The following is a 20,005-nucleotide window of genomic DNA, read 5'->3' as shown; positions in this document are numbered from 1 at the left end:
CGATTTAAACCAGCATCTGCAGTTCTTTCCGACACAAAAATAGAGTTAGTTGACCCCTTTGAATCATATTTGCAGTTGGATAATTCAGGCATCTTGTACTATTTTCTGGCATGTGTACAATGTGTGTTTTACTTGACCACTACACCTGTCTGGTGTTACTTACCTGACCACCACCCCAAATGTTTCCCTCCTTAAGTTTAAAATTTTAATCAAATGCTATGGTAGAAATATAAAACAATATTTGAGTGCTTGATATCATGGTTTTGTTAATGCCTTTATTCTCCAGCCGGCAATGAATCTTGTCCTCAGCCTCAGACTTCAGAACATCTGGCTGCTATTGAAATCATGAAACTGAAACACATTCTGATTCTGCAAAACAAGATTGACCTCGTAAAGGAAAGTCAAGCAAAGGAACAGTATGAGCAGATACTTGCTTTTGTTCAAGGTAGGTTGCCCTTAAGTGAAGCTTTTTTACTTGAATTTTATTAATAAATGTTCATACATGTTTATAAGGGTATAAAACAGATGGAAAGCATTTGGCTCATCTTGTCGATGCCAGGTCTGTGGTAGAACAATTTAATTCATCACTATAGACTAATCGTTCCCAAAAGTTCCCTTTGTAACTTGTCAATTTTCAAATTATGTATTCAGTTTCCTTGTGAATATTGTTATTGGGTGCATTCCAGATCCTAATAATTCAGTATCATCTCTGTTTCGTGTTCTTCAATCTGTGTTCTGGTTATTAATCTTTCTGGAAGTGGTTTATTTTTATTCACCGTGTGAAAAAACACATTGAACATCCGTTCAATTTCCTTGAGCTTCTCTAAAGAGAGGACTCCCAATTTTTCCAGTCTCTTTATGAAATTGCTGGTACCATAATGCTAAGTCTCTATTTTTGCACATTGTCCAAAGCATACCTCCTGAAGAGTGAGTCCAGAATTCAACACAATATTTAAGCAGAGGCCAGACTAATGCTTTCCAAAGGTTCAACATATCTTCCATTTTTGTAACCTAATAAAGTCTTCTCAGCTTGCTCACATGAACATCGATCAGTAATCTAGTGCAAAAACACAACAGGCCAGGCAGCATCCACGGCGCAACTTGCTGAATATATCCAGCACTTTAGTTTGCTCAAGATTCCAGCATTTGCAGTTTCTTGTCTTTCCATCAATAAACTAGTGTCTCTTTTCTTTGATGATATGCAGGTACAGTGGCAGAAGGGGCGCCAATCATTCCAATCTCAGCACAATTGAAATATAACATTGAAGTGGTTTGCGAGTATATTGTAAAGAAAATTCCAGTTCCCATCCGAGACTTTATATCTGAACCTAGGTTAATTGGTAAGCATTTTGCTTTACTTATCCTTTATAACGTTGACTTGTTTGTGAATCTATTTGGATCCTGCATGCACTTTTGCACCAACAAGTAAACGCATGATATTGTTTTCCTTCTGTTGGTTAACTCATTGTTTGATAATTGGTTTCCTTGCTCTGAAATGTCCCATAAATGCTGTACTTCCAGGAATGTGGGTGTTCCTGTTGGAGACACTCCTCACAAGATGTTAACTTGCAATGGATACATAGGATCCTTTAAATATGTTGAGCAAACTGATTTCAAATGGATTTGCAATTGGGATTTTCTAGTTGGTCAGGACATTACTGGACTAGGAAAGACGAAAATAAGAGTAGCCAGGCTTTCTGCCAGAGATGAATCTTGATGACCACCATTCACTGAAGGTTAATGAATGGAAACAAGATAGGCTGTGATCCCAGCCGCAATAAAATAGAAAACATTAATTGTACTTGTTTTTATGTTAATAGCTAAAAATTCAATGCTCGTCTTTGGTGCATGTGTCATTCAGTGAAGGCTTTTGTGCCTGCTATAATTTGTATTATTTCAATCATGCACTTCCAGAATTTGGGTTTTGCTAACAACGTTGGCATTTATTGCCCATCTCTGATTGTCATTGAGAGGATAGTGGTGAATCTACCACCTTAAGCTACTACAGTTCTTCTGCTTAAGGCACATGCACTGAAACGTTGGATAATGGAATCGCAGTTTGGGTCTGTCCTGCCAGTAGCACAGGATATCCTCAGGATTTAGGATCGAGTCATCCGGCAGGTATCTAAAAGATATAATCCTGTGGTCTACTCCCTCCCGCAGCTGGTCTGCGTTTGGTTCCTCTGACTCCTTCCACTCTGGACGGGGGTATTCTGTGTGGGTTCCTGGTCTGTGTGGTCTTTTTAAAAATTTCTGGTCTGTGTGTGATCTGAGAAAGCACATGTTCATGATCAATAGATTTTCATCCAATTAAAGACTTTGTGTCTAAAATTGGCAACTCCAGCACATGGCCTCTTTTTTTTGGCATATGGCTTCTTCATCATCACACCTTTTTCATTCCGCTACCTCTCCCTTGTTCATTTTCTCATAGCTTATCTTTGGAACATTTTATAAAAGACATTCCATAGGTGTAAGTGGTTGGATATATCCACCATCTTGTGAATTTTCATTGGGAATAGTTGAAAACTTTGATACTTTCTCCTTAATCCTGGGGCAAGAGTCAGTGCTGAACAAAATTGCAAATTTGTTTTTACACTTTTCTATTTCTCTCTCCAGTTATTCGATCCTTTGATGTTAACAAGCCTGGTTGTGAAGTAGATGATCTAAAAGGTGGTGTGGCTGGTGGCAGCATTCTGAAAGGAGTGCTAAAGGTATAAACTGTTATTCAAAATAAACATGTTGGGTGAGTGGCGGTGTTGTGATGTCATGAGACAGATTTTTAAAGCTTGAATAGCCAAGCAGTGTTGTGGAAGAAAACATTTTGTTTGATCTTGCAATATAATCTTATAAACTGGTGACTGGACTAAAATTTATTTATTTTTTCCACTTCTAAACGTGTGCTTTCAGACATTAGTAATACAGGTGCACAACCTTTTATCCGAAAGCCTTGGGACCAGACACTTGTCGGATTTCGGACATTTTCGGATTTCAGAATGGAAGATTTTTAGCGTAGATTAGGTAGGTAGCGCGGGCGGCTTGAAAAGTCTGGAGCAGCTGCCTCCTCCCCGGAGACCGGGAGAATCATTGCATAAATGTTAGTCAGTTAGTTTGGAGGGATTTTATGTGGTGGTGGAGTAGGGGTGAAGGGGGAAACTTTAATTCTTAGTCCCCTACCTGGTCGGCGACTCCCAACCTCGCGGAGCTGGGGGCTCCGTCCGGCCGCGGGCGTCGCCGGTTGTAGCTCCGACCCCAGCAACTCTACCCCTGGCTGCGAGGCGCTCCAAATCCAGCGCGGCCCACGGCCGGACGTCCCAGCTCCGGGAATGTCGGGAGTCGGCGGCGTCGCAGCGCTGGGACACCAGCGGGGAGCGGGCAATGCCTTACCGGGTCGCCGTGCGGCAAGCTCCGGAGCGCTGTGGCCGCCGACACACAACATCGCGGAGCGTCGCTGGATTTGGAGCCGCGCAGCTGGGGGCTCCATCCGGCCGCGGGCGGCGCCGGTTGGAGCTCCGACCCCGGCAACTCTACCCCTGGCTGCGCGGCTCCAAATCCAGCGACGCTCCGCGAATGTTGGGAGTCGGCGGCCACAGCGCTCCGGAGATTGCCGCACGGCGACCCGGTAAGGCATTGCCCGCTCCCCGCTGGTATCCCAGCGCTGCGACGCCGCCGACTCCGGACATTCGCGGAGCTGGGGCGTCTGGCCGCGGGCCGCGCTGGATTTGGAGCGCCTCGCAGCCAGGGGTAGAGTTGCCGGGGTCGGAGCTACAACTGGCGCCGCCCGCAGCCCCACCGGCCACAGCACTGCAGAGCTTACTGCACGGCGACCCAGTAAGGCATTGACCGCTCCCCGCCTCTCCGACCAGGTAGGGGACTAAGAATTAAAGTTTACCCCTTCACCCCCCTTCACATAAAAGCCCTCCAAACTAACTGACTAACATTTAAGCAATGATTTACAGATGTTTAAGCGTCTCCCGGTCTCCAGGGAGGAGGCAGCCGCTATAGTAGTACAGACCTGGGTTGACCGTGGGTCGTTTTGGGTCAAGTTTGGCGCCAAACGCGAGCTTTGGTGCACAGACGACATCTGGAAAAAATGGCCGGTTTTCGGAGCTTTTCGGTTTCTGGAACTCCGGATAAAAGGTTGTGCACCTGTATCAATGCACTCCTGCTGGTGGCAGTGGCGAGTTCCTAGTTCTACAGTAGTTTCCAGGCCGTTTGCAGCCTTGAATTGGCGGCCCATTGTTTTAGTTAAAGTACATTATGCTAAACAATAGAGTTAGCATAAATGTCAGTAAGATGCCTGCTTTTATTTTAATATATAGTTTGTTCACAAATTGCCTCATTTGAAAAAAATGCATGCATTGATTTGCATTAATGTTTTTGCCAAATCCGTTTAGTTTATTTTGTGAATGTGGAACAGATGAGTAAGAATGGATGATGTGTAGACATGTCCCTAAGCTGCTGGGTCATGATCAAATACTTGACCATTCCAACACCAAGTTGAAGACATGTACACAGTGGTCAACCACTGCATTGACACGTCCCAGAAGCTCAGTACCCTCTGTTAGTTCCATCTCCCAATACAGTTTCATTTCCCTTAGCAATGCAAACACATCAATGCAAATCAGTTGTGTTTTTTTAAATTAAGCAATTTTGGAGAACAAGCTAAATATTAGTAAAATCAAACGGGAATAAATTTTCCATGTGAGTCTTGTATCCGAGTACAGCCCACAAGAGTTCTCCAACAGCTGTATCGCTTGAGCAAACAAAGTGCTAGGATCACTCAGCAGGCAGGCAGCATCTGTGGAGAGGGGAAATGGACTAGCAACATTTCTGGTTGGCACCTCTCTCTAGCTGCTCCAAATGGTGTGGCAGTTATCACATTCCTTGAAGTCTTTGGAAATTACATGGCTTTCATTTAATATCCAGTGTTGCATTAAAAATATATAGTTCACAGCAGAGGTGACCTTATTTTATCAGTACACTGATTTTTTTCAAATCCCCAATTGGAAATTGTTTGATATTCCTTAAGTCCTTTTAGTCAGTGGCAGCTGTCTTTAGCAGCATTACATTTTCAGGTTGTTAATTATAAGTTTCAGAAAGTTGCCCACACAGAATTTTGCTGTAATAATAAAGGTGAGGCCATCGGGATTTTTATTACAAACGAATGGTGTTATTCATGTATGTGCAGTTATTTGTGGAAATCCAGAGTTTAGTGTCAGAGATGTTCTGGTGCACTGTGGTATTCCTTTCTGAAAAACATGGTATTGAAATTACTAAAATAACATAAAGCTTGAGCTTGCCTCCTTGTTCAACATTTTTTTTTAAAATCTATCCGTCACGGCAGGGTTGTGCAATGGTAGAGTTGCTGCCTTACAACTCCAGAGACCCGGATTTGATCCTGATTACGGGTGCTCTCTGTACAGAGTTTGCACATTCTCCCCGTGACCTGTGTGGGTTTTCTCCAGGAGCTCCGGTTTCCTCCAAAGATGTACATGCAAGCTATTTGGTTTGATATAATTGTAAGTTGTCCCTAGTGCGTGTAGGATAGTGTTGGTGTACAGGGATCATTGATTGGCATGGACTTGGTGGGCCAAAGAGCCTGTTTCCATGCTGCATCTCCAAACAAACAGTCATGAATTTATTTTTAATAATTAAAGCTGAATGAACCCTTGCTTTCAATATAATTTTTACAGGTATTCACATTCTGAAAACTAATGTTGAAATTATTTTTCTGTCTTCAGCCCAGCTGTATTTATCCAGGCTCATTTCCATTCCTGGAAATTATTTAATCTAATCATCATTTATGTTGTTTAATTTCCTGCTTTGGACGCTGTGTGTCTGAAGATTCTTTAATTTGATTAGTTGATTCATGCTGTTACTTTTCCGTTAACAGGCACTAGCGATCCATGGAGGGCATATTTCCCTCAAATAGAGATTGGCCTATTAAATACAAATTGACACGTTCATGAAAACCATGAAGTTCATAAATCAAGGAATTGCTGTGGTTAACACCACCTGACCTTCACGATAATTCCTTGATTTACAAAAGGTGTTCATAGAAAATGTGTTGCTTTGTAAACTCATAAGGATGGACAAAATGAATTGTGGGTATTTAGGTCTATTCCTGAGCACAGAGGGATGTTCCAAAAAGTAGCTTTGCAAATCAAAACACCAAACCAAAGAATCAGTGGTATTCTAGCAAAAAATTGTAAATTGATTATAAATCAAATAATTTCTGTACTTGCCACCAAGAACAATCTCGGGGTCATTGGCATAATTGATTTGACTTTTTTTTGCTTGAACTGCAAAATTGTGTACGAGAATGGATCTCTGGAAACGCATAGGGTGTTCACGTTTAAATCTTTTCTGCACAGATCACATTTTTCCAGAACACTATATCAAAATATTATTGTGAGTTTAATCTATTTGGTTCACATAATGGGAGTAATTTGCATCTCATCCGTAGTGATTTTTAAAACATGTACATTTCCAATCAGATTAAACTAGGTTTCTTGAAGATGGTCTTCATAGATATTTCAGTGTCTCTCTGCAAAACATTTGAATGTTTCTGAAACAAACATTAGTCGATGTTGTAATCAGTGATTTTTGGAGGTTGATTTTTCCCAAAGTCTATCTGTGGAATTTAGTATTAATTGATCATTAGATTATATTTAGTCAGCCAGGATCCACTCGGTAGCTGTCTTGCCTGATCCTGGAGGAAGGTTTCAAATATCCTCTCCAAAACTGAGCTCGTATCCCATTAATATTACACAAGTAAAGTACTTGATGGTGCTGCATGTTGGTGTTGCTGGTCTTTCAGATTTCTTTCATTCTTCAATGAGTTGTTTTGCCAAATAAATTCTGTCAATATTAGGTGATCTGAGCCATGTATAGAGTTTTATAACTGACATTATTGTGCTGTAGCTGTAAGGGAGGGCTGGCTTCATCTGCCCAATGTGCACAAGTGTGATGGGGAGAAGGGAGACTGGAGTGAACATGGGCAGGTTTGAACTCAGCTGAGTTCCTAAGATAAGAAATCAGTTACAGCTTGGATGACCAAAGTATATTCCACTGAGGATTTTGTGCCTCTACAGGAGACAAATAGATATGGCAGATATAATATTCATGCACATAAACTTGCAAAAACAGATTTCCTACTGTGTGTAATAATAATTTGTGACCCAATTTTATTTCCCTAAATGCTGTAGGTAGGACAGGAACTTGAGGTTCGACCAGGTATTGTGTCAAAAGACCATGAAGGGAAGCTGATGTGCAAGCCCATCTTTTCCAAGATTGTGTCACTTTTTGCAGAGCACAATGACCTCCAATTTGCAGCCCCTGGCGGCCTCATTGGTAAGAGGAATCCTTTACATTAGAAGATTTATAATTTTAATGTTTTTTGTTAAGATTTGAAAGTGTGCATTTTAGTATGCTGTGCGAATATCATCCACAAGACTCTTAAGTCTGGTGTAGAATACATCTCTCTCCAATCAAATTGGAGCATTTTTCCACAATGGCACCAAGACATACTGATTGACGAACAGTATGCTACAGGGAGGAGAGTAGATTAATGCACATTTACTTCTCAGTGTACTTAGTAAAGGAATATTAGTATTTACATATTGTATATTAACCCAAATTATTGGTTGATTAACCAGAAGATTTTTTTAAATTAATAAATATTGTTTTGTCTCTTTACTCTGGTTTTAATTAAGTTGAATTAAATTTTATGGGGGATAAAAGCTAAAAAAAAACAAAAACTGAAGGTCTATTCATTGAAGGTTTTGGGATTAAAAAGCGTTGTATTAAATTATTGACTTGAAGAGAGAATTACAGCAGAATCTTCATCATCTGGGCAAGTGGTCGATGTGTGGGTAATGGAGTTTAAATCAGATAACTGTGAGGTGTTGCATATTGGGAAATCACACCACAGCAGGACCTTCACAGTGAACAGTAGGACCCAAGGAGTGTGTTGGAGAACAGAGGGCACATTCTTCTGAACATTGTATCAGGTAAATAGGGTGGCAAAGAATGCTTTTGGCCTCCCAACACCACATTTCAGCCAGACTCTGGTCTTCCATCTCAAACACTATTTATACTCTTACCAGAGCAGCTGAAGTTACTTTTCCGTTTTAGGTGTTGGAACAAAAATTGACCCAACTCTTTGCCGTGCTGATCGTATGGTGGGACAGGTTCTTGGTGCTGTAGGAGCTCTCCCAGAAATCTTCACAGAGCTGGAAATTTCGTACTTTCTTCTCAGGCGGTTACTGGGTGTGCGTACTGAAGGTGATAAGAAAGCTGCAAAAGTAAGTTCAATACATAGTCCAAGTTGAAAATAAATATTCATAAAAATGTATTGTGTGGAATTTAATTTGTTATATATTAATCTGCTGGTCCTTTTTTATTGACTGGACAAATGATTTAGGCAGTCCTTGTTCGGTTATTTTAATTTCCCTTGTGTATTCAGTAACATTTATGTAAGTAGAAATTATTACTTAATGTGTATTCAACTAGTGTAATTGCATGTGTTGAACAAAAATAAGAGTATTTAAGCGAGTCTTCAATTTTAGGTTCAAAAACTATCCAAAAATGAGGTGCTGATGGTAAATATAGGATCGCTTTCTACTGGAGGACGAGTCAGTGCAGTAAAGGCTGACTTGGGAAAGATCGTGCTCACAAATCCAGTGTGTACAGAAGTTGGTGAAAAGATTGCTCTCAGCCGAAGAGTAGAGAAACATTGGCGGTGAGTCCCTAAGTATAAAAATGACAAATCTTTTCATGAGATTTGCAAATCTACTTTTGTACATCTTTAGAAATAAAGTTCCTAAGTGAGGTCAGCTATGATGAGTTTGTTTTTGAGGGGAGCAAATGCTGTTAGATGTTTAGAGTAAAGTGGTAACAGTATTCGTTCTCTAAAATCAAGCTCGAGATTATTGAGTAGATTGTTGATGCACTGATATATTCATTTGAATAGATGTGCTTTGCTCAACTCATAAGAACTAATCATCTTTTTATTTTACTTAGTTTAATCGGTTGGGGCCAGATAAGAAGAGGTGTAACGATAAAGCCAACAATTGATGATGATTAAATCTGGAGAGCATATTATCATTGAAGAGGACTAGTCTACTGTGGAAGTGCACACCATTTTCCAAATACTGTTGAATGCTACTTAAACATTGTTTAAAAGAACTTCTGGTATCATGCCAGTAAATTTGAAAAACTGACTTAAAAAAAAAAAAAAAATTTCAAATATCTCCTGGTGAAGAAAATTGTCTAATTTATATTTGAATATAAGTTGTGTTCAGAGAGAATGAGGTTCCATTCAGTCAGATCTGTGAACACTGACAATAAACATTAAACAGTGTTTTGACATTTAGATTTGTGTATTTTCGTCCTCTTTAGTACTCTTCTTCCAATTATATCCTAAGATTAAAAAAAAAATTCTGGCTGCATTGACAGGAATCCTATTCCAAACAGAACATTCTGCATTAAAAAAATTGTAATGCAAGAGAAAAATTGATGGGGGGGATAAATAATGATAGATTCAGATTAAGAAAGCAATAAGATCTATTTAATCTTGCCTCTACACACTCATCTTGAAAGTCATGATGACCTCAAAAGTCATGATGTAGTTAATAGGGCTTTGGTTAGGCCGTATTTGGAGTATTGCGTGCAGTTCTGGTTGGCCCATTACAGGATGTCCAGGCTTTGGAAAGGGTGCAGAGAAGGTTTACTGGAATGTTGCCAGGATTAGGGGATATTAGTTACAGGTAGTGGTTGGACCGACATGGATTGTTTTATCTGGAACACTGGAGGTTGCAGAAATACCTGATAAGATAATATAAAATTACAAGAGGCATAGATCGATAGACAGGCAAACACTATTTCTCGGGATGAAAATATCAAATACGAAAGGGCATCGTTTTAATGCAAGAGGGGCCAAGTTTAAAGGAGATGTGTGGGGCAAGTATTTTTTTACAAGGAGGGTCATGAGTGCGGGAAATGCACTGCCGAATGTGGAGGAGATGCGATATTGTCATTTAAGAAATTTTGGAATAAGCACATGGATATGTACGGAATGAAGGCTATGGATTATGTGCAGGCAGATAAGGCTTGGACTTGGCATCATGCTCGGCTCAGAAATTGTAGGCTGTTCCTATGCTGTGCTTTTCTATTTTTACAGAATACCAGGCCTGTCAGTCTTACAATTATTTTATATTTCTTGCATGAATTCAGTGAACTGATTTCAACCTGGACACAGGTTCCAGCTGCAAATTCACTTGAGTAAGGAATAATTTACTGACTATTTTAATTTAATGTGTGGGATTTTGATTGAAATCCAGTGGAATGAAAATCTGTTTTGTCAGTTGTCTATAAGGTTCCAATGTGAAAGATTTATGTTGTGGATGTGTTTCCAGCACAGAACAGCCATGATTAATTTTTGAATGTCAGTCTCATGCTCATTATAAGTATGAGAGTTGCAGCAGGAGGGAGAGTTTACCGGAGAGAACACAAAGTTTTCCTCTTCCTCCTTCCCCCTCAGGTGACGTCTGTGTGCAAATCCTTTACATATTCTATTGTGTGATCTGCTTGCTTCCTCCAGTGGTTGAGCTTGTTAACACACTGGATTAATGAACCATGCAAATAATCTAACCAGCATTAATTTGAAATCTCCCGCTGCTACTCCGTCACTCAAATACCAAAATCTTCTCTGCATTCTTTCTAGCTTAAGAGTTACTTGAGAGTCTGAGCTATTGGGAGAGGTTGGTCAGGCTATGATTTCATGCCTTGGAGTGCAGGAGAATGAGGGATGATCTTATAGAGGTGTATAGATCATGATGCGTGTAGATAAGGTGAATGCACAGTGTTTTAGACAGAGCAGGGGAATCAAGAGCCAGAGGACGTAGGTTTAATATGAGGAATGGGGGTAAGATTTAATAAGAACCTAAGGGGCAACTTTTTAATCTGTAAGCCAGTGGGTACATGGAACAAGCTGCCAGAGGAGGTGGTTGAGGCAGGTACTAGAACAACATTTAAAAGACATTTGGACAGATCCATAGATAGGAAAGGTTTAGAGTGATATGGGCCAAACGCAGGCAGAGGGATTAGTGTAAATGGAGACACCTTGGTTGACACAGACAAGGTGGTTCTGAAGAGCCTGCTTCTGTGCTGTTTGACTATTTGAAGCACCTATTGAGTGGTGTGCAATTAGCATCTGTATCTTTACAATAAGGAAGAGAAAATTTGACTGAATTCATGCTTTAGAAGAGTACATAAAGTGATCAGATGACATTAACTTAAAGTGTAGGAAGTTACTGCAGATGCTGGTTCACACTGAAAATAGACACAAAAAGCTGGAGTATTTCAGTGGGTCAGGCAGTATCTCTGGAGAAAAGGAATGGGTGACGTTTCGGGTCGAGACCCTTATTCAGACTGAGAATCAAAGGAAAGGGAAACTAGAGGCATGAAAATTTTCGACCTGAAACATCACATTCCTTTACACCAGAGATGCTGCCTGACCCGCTCAGTTACTCCAGCAGTTTGCGTCTTATCTACAGCATTGACTTAAATTTCCACAATCAGAGCTTTGTATTCGGGCTTGGTCCTCAAAAACAGCCAGTGGATGAAGTTCCAAAGATTACAGAATAGCCAGTCAAATTTTGAGATTGCATTAACATGCAGTATCAACATTTTGTAATGATTTGGTGATCGCCAACAGCAAAATCTAGGAAAACATTTTTTACCGTGTGCAGATTGTGGAATCGGGAAGTATGGAATGAAAAAATTGGACATACACAGGTGCATTCACTTGAACCTGTTGACAGAGCCTTGAGTTGTGAAAAGTATTTTATTCTAAACGGATGCCAATGGACCTATATTCCTGAAATGCCATTTCTTTTCACATTGACGAAGCGTCAGAGTCCATACTTGTGTATCAAATCCTTATCCTGTTGACAACTACAAATTAAAATTCTGATTAAGAATTACCTTTAATGTCCTTACTTTGCACAATTTGTTTTTGGTGATTTATGGTAAATTATAAAAATTTGAAAATGTTCCTCATTTAAATTTATATTAACAGGTTTTAACAATATTATCTTACCAATTCCATTAAAATAATAGAATCTATTGCATAAGGTAGCCAACATTTCTGGAGAAACTCAGCGGGTGAGGCAGCATCTATGGAGCGAAGGAATAGGCGACGTTTCGGGTCGAGACTCTTCTTCAGACTGATGTGGGGGGCGCGGAAAAAAGAAAGGAAGAGGCGGAGACAGTAGGCTGTGGGAGAGCTGGGAAGGAGGGAGAAAGCAAGGTACACAAAAAAGCTGGAGAAACTCAGCGGGTGCAGCAGTATCTATGGAGCGAAGGAAATAGGCAACGTTTCGGGCCGAAACCCTTCTTCAGACTGATCGGGGGTGGGGGGGGCGGGGACAAGAAAGGAAAAAGGAGGAGGAGCCCGAAGGCTGGGGGATGGTAGGAGACAGCAGGGCGACTTGTATTCTTGTATTCAAATTTTATTGTCGTTGCCTCACTTTGAGACTGAGGAAGGGGAGGAGATAGCAAGGACTAACAAAATTGAGAGAATTCGATGTTCATGCCCCCAGGATGCAGACTCCCCAAGCGGAATATGAGGTGCTGTTCCTCCAATTTCCGGTGCTGCTCGCTGTGGCTGTGGAGGAGACCCAGGACAGAGAGGTCGGAGACGGAGTGGGAGGGGGAGTTGAAGTGCTGAGCCACTGGGAGGTCAGCTTGGTTATTGCGGACCGAGCGGAGGTGTTCGGCGAAATGATCGCCCAACCTCCGCTTGGTCTCACCGATATAGATCTGCTGACCGGTGGAAGTTAGTGGTGAAGTGGATGAAGTCAGTCAGTTGTGTGTGGGTGCAGGAGGTGGCACCAAAGCAGTCGTCGATGTAGCGGAGGTAGAGGTCGGGGATGGAGCCCTGGTATGTATTGAACAAGGATTGCTCGACGTAACCAACAAATAGGCAGGCATAGCTGGGGCCCATGCGTGTGCCCATAACCAAAGATCGTAGAGGGACAAGATAGACCACTCCTCGAAAAACGCGTAGTATGACGTGTGTGACCGTCGACGCCATATTGTTAAGCATTAACAATTTATTGGGCTGTAATGGCGTCCTCAGCTAAATCTTCATCTCACTGCTCTGCTATCAATTGTTCTAATCGTAAATCTAAACGACCCAACCTGTCATTCTTTAGGTTCCCCAATAAAAAAGAAAGGTGAGAAAATATTTTTATTATTTTCAGTCGATATTCTGTCGTGAAAATGGTATTTTCTGTTCTCCCATCAACGGCCATTGGGAAACATTAGTCGGTACATTAGAAAGTTCTTAGACTTATTTTTAATAGTTCTTTACTCACCACAATAATAAAGACAATTTTAACACTTCTGTACGTTTTTGGTTTTGTTTTGTAAGGGATTAGTCTGCACAATATGGCCCGCGGACACATCAGGTCCAGTGACCAGGAGATTTTTCGAGTCCGAGAATGGGCGGCTGTTACCCATTATATTCCTCGAACATAGGGACATAGCAAACAACACTCACATACATACAAGACATCACAAGCCCGCCGTGAAGAAGGGTGCAATCAAATATTATATAACTCTGCTCTATCATCTTTGGGTGCAATGGTGGGTCGGGGGGTTCGGTGGCGGCGGCCGCAATCAAAGATACTAGTGGAGCTCTGCTCTATAATCTTTGGTCGGAATGGGACGGCTGCGCGTTATAATGTGCTATCGTTCCACTCTCCCTCTCCCTCTTCTCCCTCTCCCCTTCTCCCTCCCCCCTTCTCCCTGTCCCCCCCTTTCCCCGTCTCCCTCCCCCCCCTTCTCTCCCTCTCCCCCTTCTCCCTCTCCCTCCCCCTTGTCCCTGTCCCCCTTCTCCCTGTCCCCCCCTCTCCCCTTCTCTCTCTCCCCCCTCTCCCTCTCCCCCCTTCTCCCTCTCTTTCGATCTCTCTCTCCCCTCCTCTCGATCTCTCGCTCCCCTCTCTTCTCTCGATCTCTCTCTCTCTCTCTCTCTCCCCCTCTCTTCGCGATCTCCTTCCCTTCCCTCTCTCCCACCCTTCCATCTCTCCCTCCCTTACCTCTTCGTGAGAGTTGGCAGCTCTGCTATGCCTTGGGTCCAAAAGAGGATAGATAGAAAATACTTAATTGTCTTTGTAAGAAGATTTTAATAAGCTCTTCTACATTTAAGGTAAATTGACATATTAGAGGCAAAACACATTTTCAATATACAGGTCTCTCCACACAACTGAAAACAATTGCATTTAAGTGATATATCATCCATTGTTCAGGCAAGTAGCACTAGGTTACAATAAACTTCCTGCATATTCCAGGAATTCATCTCATAAAAATGGGAGAGGCTTAAATGCATTGTAAAATCATAAATCCATGTTGACTTGGACTAATGCTTTTACTGCTATCCAAATGCCCCATTATTACATCTTTAATAATTGACTCCAGCATCTTTCACACCACCAAAGTCAGGCTAACTGGTCTGTAATTCCCCATTTTCTCTCTCGCTCCTTTCTTGAAAAGTGGGATAGCATTAGCTATCCTCCAATCCACAGGAACTGATCGTAAATCTATTGATCGTTGGAAAATAATAGAAACATAGAAATTAGGTGCAGGAGTAGGCCATTCGTCCCTTCGAGCCTGCACCGCCATTCAATATGATCATGGCTGACCATCCAACTCAGTATCCCGTACCTGCCTTCTCTCCATACCCTCTGATCCCCTTAGCCACAAGGGCCACATCTAACTCCCTCTTAAATATAGCCAATGAACTGGCCTCGACTACCCTCTGCGGCAGAGAGTTCCAGAGATTCACCACTCTCTGTGTGAAAAAGGTTCTTCTCATCTCGGTTTTAAAGGATTTCCCCCTTATCCTTAAGCTGTGACCCCTTGTCCTGGACTTCCCCAACATCGGGAGCAATCTTCCTGCATCTAGCCTGTCCAACCCCTTAAGAATTTTGTGAGTTTCTATAAGATCCCCTCTCAATCTCCTAAATTCTAGAGAGTATAAACCAAGTGTATCCAGTCTTTCTTCATAAGACAGTCCTGACATCCCAGGAATCAGTCTGGTGAACCTTCTCTGCACTCCCTCTATGGCAATAATGTCCTTCCTCAGATTTGGAGACCAAAACTGTACGCAATACTCCAGGTGTGGTCTCACCAAGACCCTGTACAACTGCAGTAGAAACTCCCTGCTCCTATACTCAAATCCTTTCGCTATGAAAGCTAACATACCATTCGCTTTCTTCACTGCCTGCTGCACCTGCATGCCTACTTTCAATGACTGGTGTACCATGACACCCAGGTCTCGCTGCATCTCCCCTTTTCCTAGTCGGCCGCCATTTAGATAATAGTCTGCTTTCCTGTTTTTGCCACCAAAATGGATAACCTCACATTTATCCACATTATACTGCATCTGCCAAACATTTGCCCACTCACCCAGCCTATCCAAGTCACCTTGCAGTCTCCTAGCATCCTCCTCACAGCTAACACTGTCCCCCAGCTTAGTGTCATCCGCAAACTTGGAGATATTGCCTTCAATTCCCTCATCCAGATCATTAATATATATTGTAAATAGGTGGGGTCCCAGCACTGAGCCTTGCGGTACCCCACTAGTCACTGCCTGCCTAATGAAGAACTCAACCATATTATGGTCACTCTTGCCCAAGGGGGCAGTACAACAAGATTGCTAACTAACCCTTCCTCATTACTCAATACCCAGTCTAAAATAGCCTGCTCTCTCGTTGGTTCCTCTACATGTTAATCATATGTATAAATATATATGTATGTGTATATATATGCATGTATATGTATATGTGTGTATATATGTATGTATATATATGTTTATATGTGTGTATGTATGCATATAAATGTATCCATATGTATGTGTGTATTTGTATGTGTGGATATGTATGTGTATATGTATGTATGTATGTGTATATATGTGTGTGTATATATGTATGTGTATATATATGTGTGTGTAAATATATATATGCATATATATATTATTACTATATAATTATATATATAATTGCCTTTATGGTTTATGTATATCATCTTACAAGACAAATAAATTAATAGCGATTATTTAAATCAAAGTTGCTTCTGATACATGAGAATAAACTATTATCTCTAACTTGCCTCTCACACACAGACACACATTCATATAAATATATTAAATATATATACGTTAAATTTAATTTTTTGCAGTGTGTATTACAGCAATACAATGCAAGGGAAACTACACAAAGGAGGGGTCTGTTCCCGCTACAAGATACTTGAGGATCTTTGCTTTGGATCAAAGATTATAGCGGAGCTCTATAATCTTTGCTTTGAATCACAGCGGGTGGAATACCGGAAGTCGAGTGTCGCTGTAACAAATGGCGGCCGTGACGTTCCGTTGCGTACTACACGTCAGCCCATTGAATTTCGAAGGAGTGGTCTATCTTGTCCCTCTACGATCTTTGCCCATAACTACGCCTTGTATTTGGAGGAAATGGGAGGAGTCGAACGTGAAGTTATTGAGGGTAAGGACCAGCTCCGCTAGGCGGAGGAGAGTGTCAGTGGCTGGGTATAGGTTGCTTCTCTGGTCGAGGAAGAACCGGAGGGCTTTGAGACCATCCTGGTGGGGGATGGAGGTGTAGAGTGACTGGACGTCCATGGTGAAGATGAGTGGGTGAGTGCCTAGAGAATGGAATGCGCGGAGACGACGGAGAGTGTCTGAGGTGTCTTGAACATAGGTAGGGAGGGATTTAACCAAGGGGGATCGGATGGAGTCAAGGTATTTGGAAATGAGTTCGGTGGGGCACGAACAGGCAGAGACAATACGTCTTCCGGGACAGTCAGGTTTGTGGATTTTAGGGAGAAGGTAAAATCGGGCCGTGCGGAGCTGGGGAACGATGAGGTTGGAGGCTCAGTCGGGTAGGGCATTGGAGTTGATGAAGTCGATGATGGTGCTGGAGATGGTGGCCTGGTGCTCGTCAGTGGGGTCATGGTACAGGGGTAAGTAGGAGGAGATGTCCGAGAGTTGGCGCGTGGCCTCAGCTTTGTAGAGATCAGCGCGCCAGTCTACCACGGCACCTCCCTTATCGGCGGGTTTGATAACCCAATCTGGGTTGTTGCGGAGTTAGTCGATGGCAGAACGTTCATGGGGGGAGAGATTGGAGTGAGACAGGGGAGTGGAGAAGTTGAGGCGGTTGATGTCGCGACGGCAGTTATTGATGCAGAGTTCTAAAGCCGGAAATTGGCCATGAGGGGGGTTCCACGAGGAGGGGGTGCGTTGGAGATGAGAAAAGGGGTCATCAGTGATGGGCGAGGACTCCTTCCCATGGAAGTACGCTGTGAGGCGGAGGTGATGGTAGAAGAGCTCCAAGTCGTGGTGGGCGCGGAATTCATTGAGGTGGGGACGGAGGGGGACAAAGGTAAGACCTCTGTTGAGGACAGACCGTTCGGTGTTGGAGAGGGGGAGGGATAGTGAACACCCGGCAGGGATGGGGGTTGGGGCCGGAGGAAGGCAGGTGGGTGGACTGGGGACGAGGCAATGTGTGGTGGGGAGGCGATGTGTGGTGGGTGGTGGGGGGGTGGTCAGGGGGTGGGGGGGGTGAGAGGGCTGTGTGTGTGGGTGGGGAAGAGCAGGGGTCACATAGTTAGAGGACGTTGGGGAAGACTCTGCCACTGAGGTAGATCAGGCTGGGTCGACTGGCACTAGGACCCAGTGGAGTCAAACCCAGCAGAGTGGGAGTAAGCAGCGTGAAGGCTTCAGGCCCAGTGCAGAGTCCAGGCTCCAGGTAAGGCGACGGCTGTGGGTTGTTGGAGGGAGGTGGAGCGGCGAGGGTCAGCGGACCCGATGGGCAGTTGAGTCGGGGTCTGCGGGCGATGTGTTGGAGGTCCCGGTGGGCGGATGGTCGGTGGGGCGGCGCGGCTCGGCCAGCCCGGGAAGGTAACAAGATGGGTCGGGTGCGGTGCGGCAGCCATGCTGGGGGAGCCCCGGTCCGGCGGCGATGCCCGGTAGATCGGGTCCGGCGGCGATGCCTGGTAGGTCGGGTCCAGCGGCGTTATTGGGCAGGTCCAGTGTGACAGCGAAGTTCAGTGGGCCCGGTCCGGCGGCGATGCTGGGCAGGCCCAGTAGGTCGGCGACGTTGGGTGGGCCAGGTGCGGCTGTGATGTTCTGCCGGCCCAGTGCGATGGTGATGTCGGGTGGGCCCGGTGCGGCGATAAGGCTGGGCGGTCCCGGGGGGCATCGAGGGTTGGAGGAATCGGCGAGGGGGAGAAAGTCCGAGTTACCGAAGCTGCGAGGCTGGGCGTCATCGGTAGACAGGTGAGGGTCGGCGGCGGCATCGACGAGGAGGTCGGTGAAGGCGGCGTCCTGGTGAGTATTGAAGTCGCTCCTCGTGGCCAAGATGGCATCGCGGGACTCGGGCAGGCGATGCAGGCCAGAGTTGGGGCTGGGTGTCGCGGGGCGTCGGGAGAGGCCTGGAGGCGGGATAATTTGAGGTCCTTGGTGTAGTTCAGGTGGGCCAGGAGTTGTTGATTGACGAGGTGGATCTTCCGGCGGATAAAATATAATTGGGGTCCGTTGCAGGTCTGGGTAAGTGAGGCCTGAAGTTCAGGGAGTGTCAATGCGAGGTCCTGTTGGTGCCGGCGCATCGCGGCCAAGGTGGATCTCAGTGCCCGGTTGGAGAATTGTTGAGTATGCCGGTGGATGGCCAGTCGGTACCGATGGTCCGGTTGGGGTCCGAACTGGGAGGTAGGGAACTGGAGCTGGAAGCCATGAAGTATGAGATGGAGGCGAAGGCATGCCCCAAGGAAGCAGATGTGACTGTGGTATCGAGTCTGGGTAAGAATGTGGTCGTACAGTTGGAGGGCAGGGGGATCACAGATGGGGGACAGTTAGAGAGGAGGTTGTGAAACTGTCTCTAGAGAGAAGAGGAGAACTTCTTCAAGGTAGGCATACCTTGAAGAGATAACGCAGGGAGAAAGCAAGGACTACCTGAAATTGGAGAATTCAATGTTCATACCGCTGGGGTGTAAACTACCCATGCAAAATATGAGGTGCTGCTCCTCCAATTTGCAGTGTTACTCAGTCTGGCCTTGGAGGAGGCCCAGGACAGAAAGGTCGGATTCGTAATGGGAGGGGGGGTTAAAGTGCTGAGCTACCAGGAGATCAGGTTGGTTATTGCGAAACGATCACCAAGCCTGCGCTTGGTCTCACCGATGTAGAGCAGTTGACACCTAGAGCAGCGGATGCAATAGATGAGGTTGGAGGAGGTGCAAGTGAACCTCTGCCTCACCTGGAAAGACTGCTTGGGTCCTTGGATGGAGTCGAATGGGGAGGTAAAGCGACAAATGTAGCATTTCTTGTGGTTGCAACGGAAAGTACCAGGGGAGGGGGTGGTTTGGGTGGGAAGGGACGAATTGATCAGGGAGTTACGGAGGGAACGGTCTCTGCGGAAAGTCAAAAGGAAGAGAAGATATGACCAGTGGTGGGATCCCATTGAAGGTGGCAAAAATGTTGCCGTATTATCTGTTGTATATGACGGCTGGTAGGGTGAAAGGTGAGGTCAAGGGGGACTCTGTCCTTGTTACGAGTGGGGGGGATGGAGAGTGAGAGCGGAGCTACGGAATATAGAGGAGACCCTGGTGAGAGCCTCATCTATAGTCGAAGAGGGGAACCCCCATTCCCTAAAGAATGAGGACATCTCCAGTGCCCTGGTTTGGAACACTATTGCTTAAGATGTGCTAAAATGTTTAATCGGTATGAATATTCTATTTACAATTAAATAAAAGCAAATGAAAGTTAAATAGACATGGCACCTCTTGGAAGGCCAGATGTAATTTAACCTATTTGTGACTGGAAAGTTCCCTCTGAAATCAATCTTGTATTAGTTTTTCTAACAAAAATGTCAATGGGCTTCTGCTTGCACATGTTACAGTTAACGAATAGTGTGAAACAAAACAAATGGTGTATTTT

General features: G+C 44.0%; 1 protein-coding gene across 1 annotated transcript in view; it reads left to right on the top strand.

The window, feature by feature from the left end:
- The window catches only part of eif2s3 (eukaryotic translation initiation factor 2, subunit 3 gamma), a 28,566-nt gene extending 19,190 nt beyond the window's left edge, over nt 1–9,376 (top strand). Inside the window, exons 7-13 of the mRNA XM_055644552.1 lie at nt 287–445; nt 1,206–1,340; nt 2,617–2,711; nt 7,209–7,353; nt 8,137–8,306; nt 8,571–8,743; nt 9,025–9,376. Coding sequence (XP_055500527.1) covers nt 287–445; nt 1,206–1,340; nt 2,617–2,711; nt 7,209–7,353; nt 8,137–8,306; nt 8,571–8,743; nt 9,025–9,088 — 941 coding nt within the window. The 3' untranslated portion in view covers nt 9,089–9,376. The remainder of the gene's footprint in view (nt 1–286; nt 446–1,205; nt 1,341–2,616; nt 2,712–7,208; nt 7,354–8,136; nt 8,307–8,570; nt 8,744–9,024) is intronic.
- The last annotated feature ends 10,629 nt before the right edge of the window (nt 9,377–20,005 follow it).

The sequence above is a fragment of the Leucoraja erinacea genome, chromosome 13 (assembly GCF_028641065.1).
Source record: "Leucoraja erinacea ecotype New England chromosome 13, Leri_hhj_1, whole genome shotgun sequence".
NCBI lineage: Eukaryota > Metazoa > Chordata > Chondrichthyes > Rajiformes > Rajidae > Leucoraja > Leucoraja erinaceus.
This window is presented reverse-complemented; position numbering and strand designations above follow the sequence as displayed.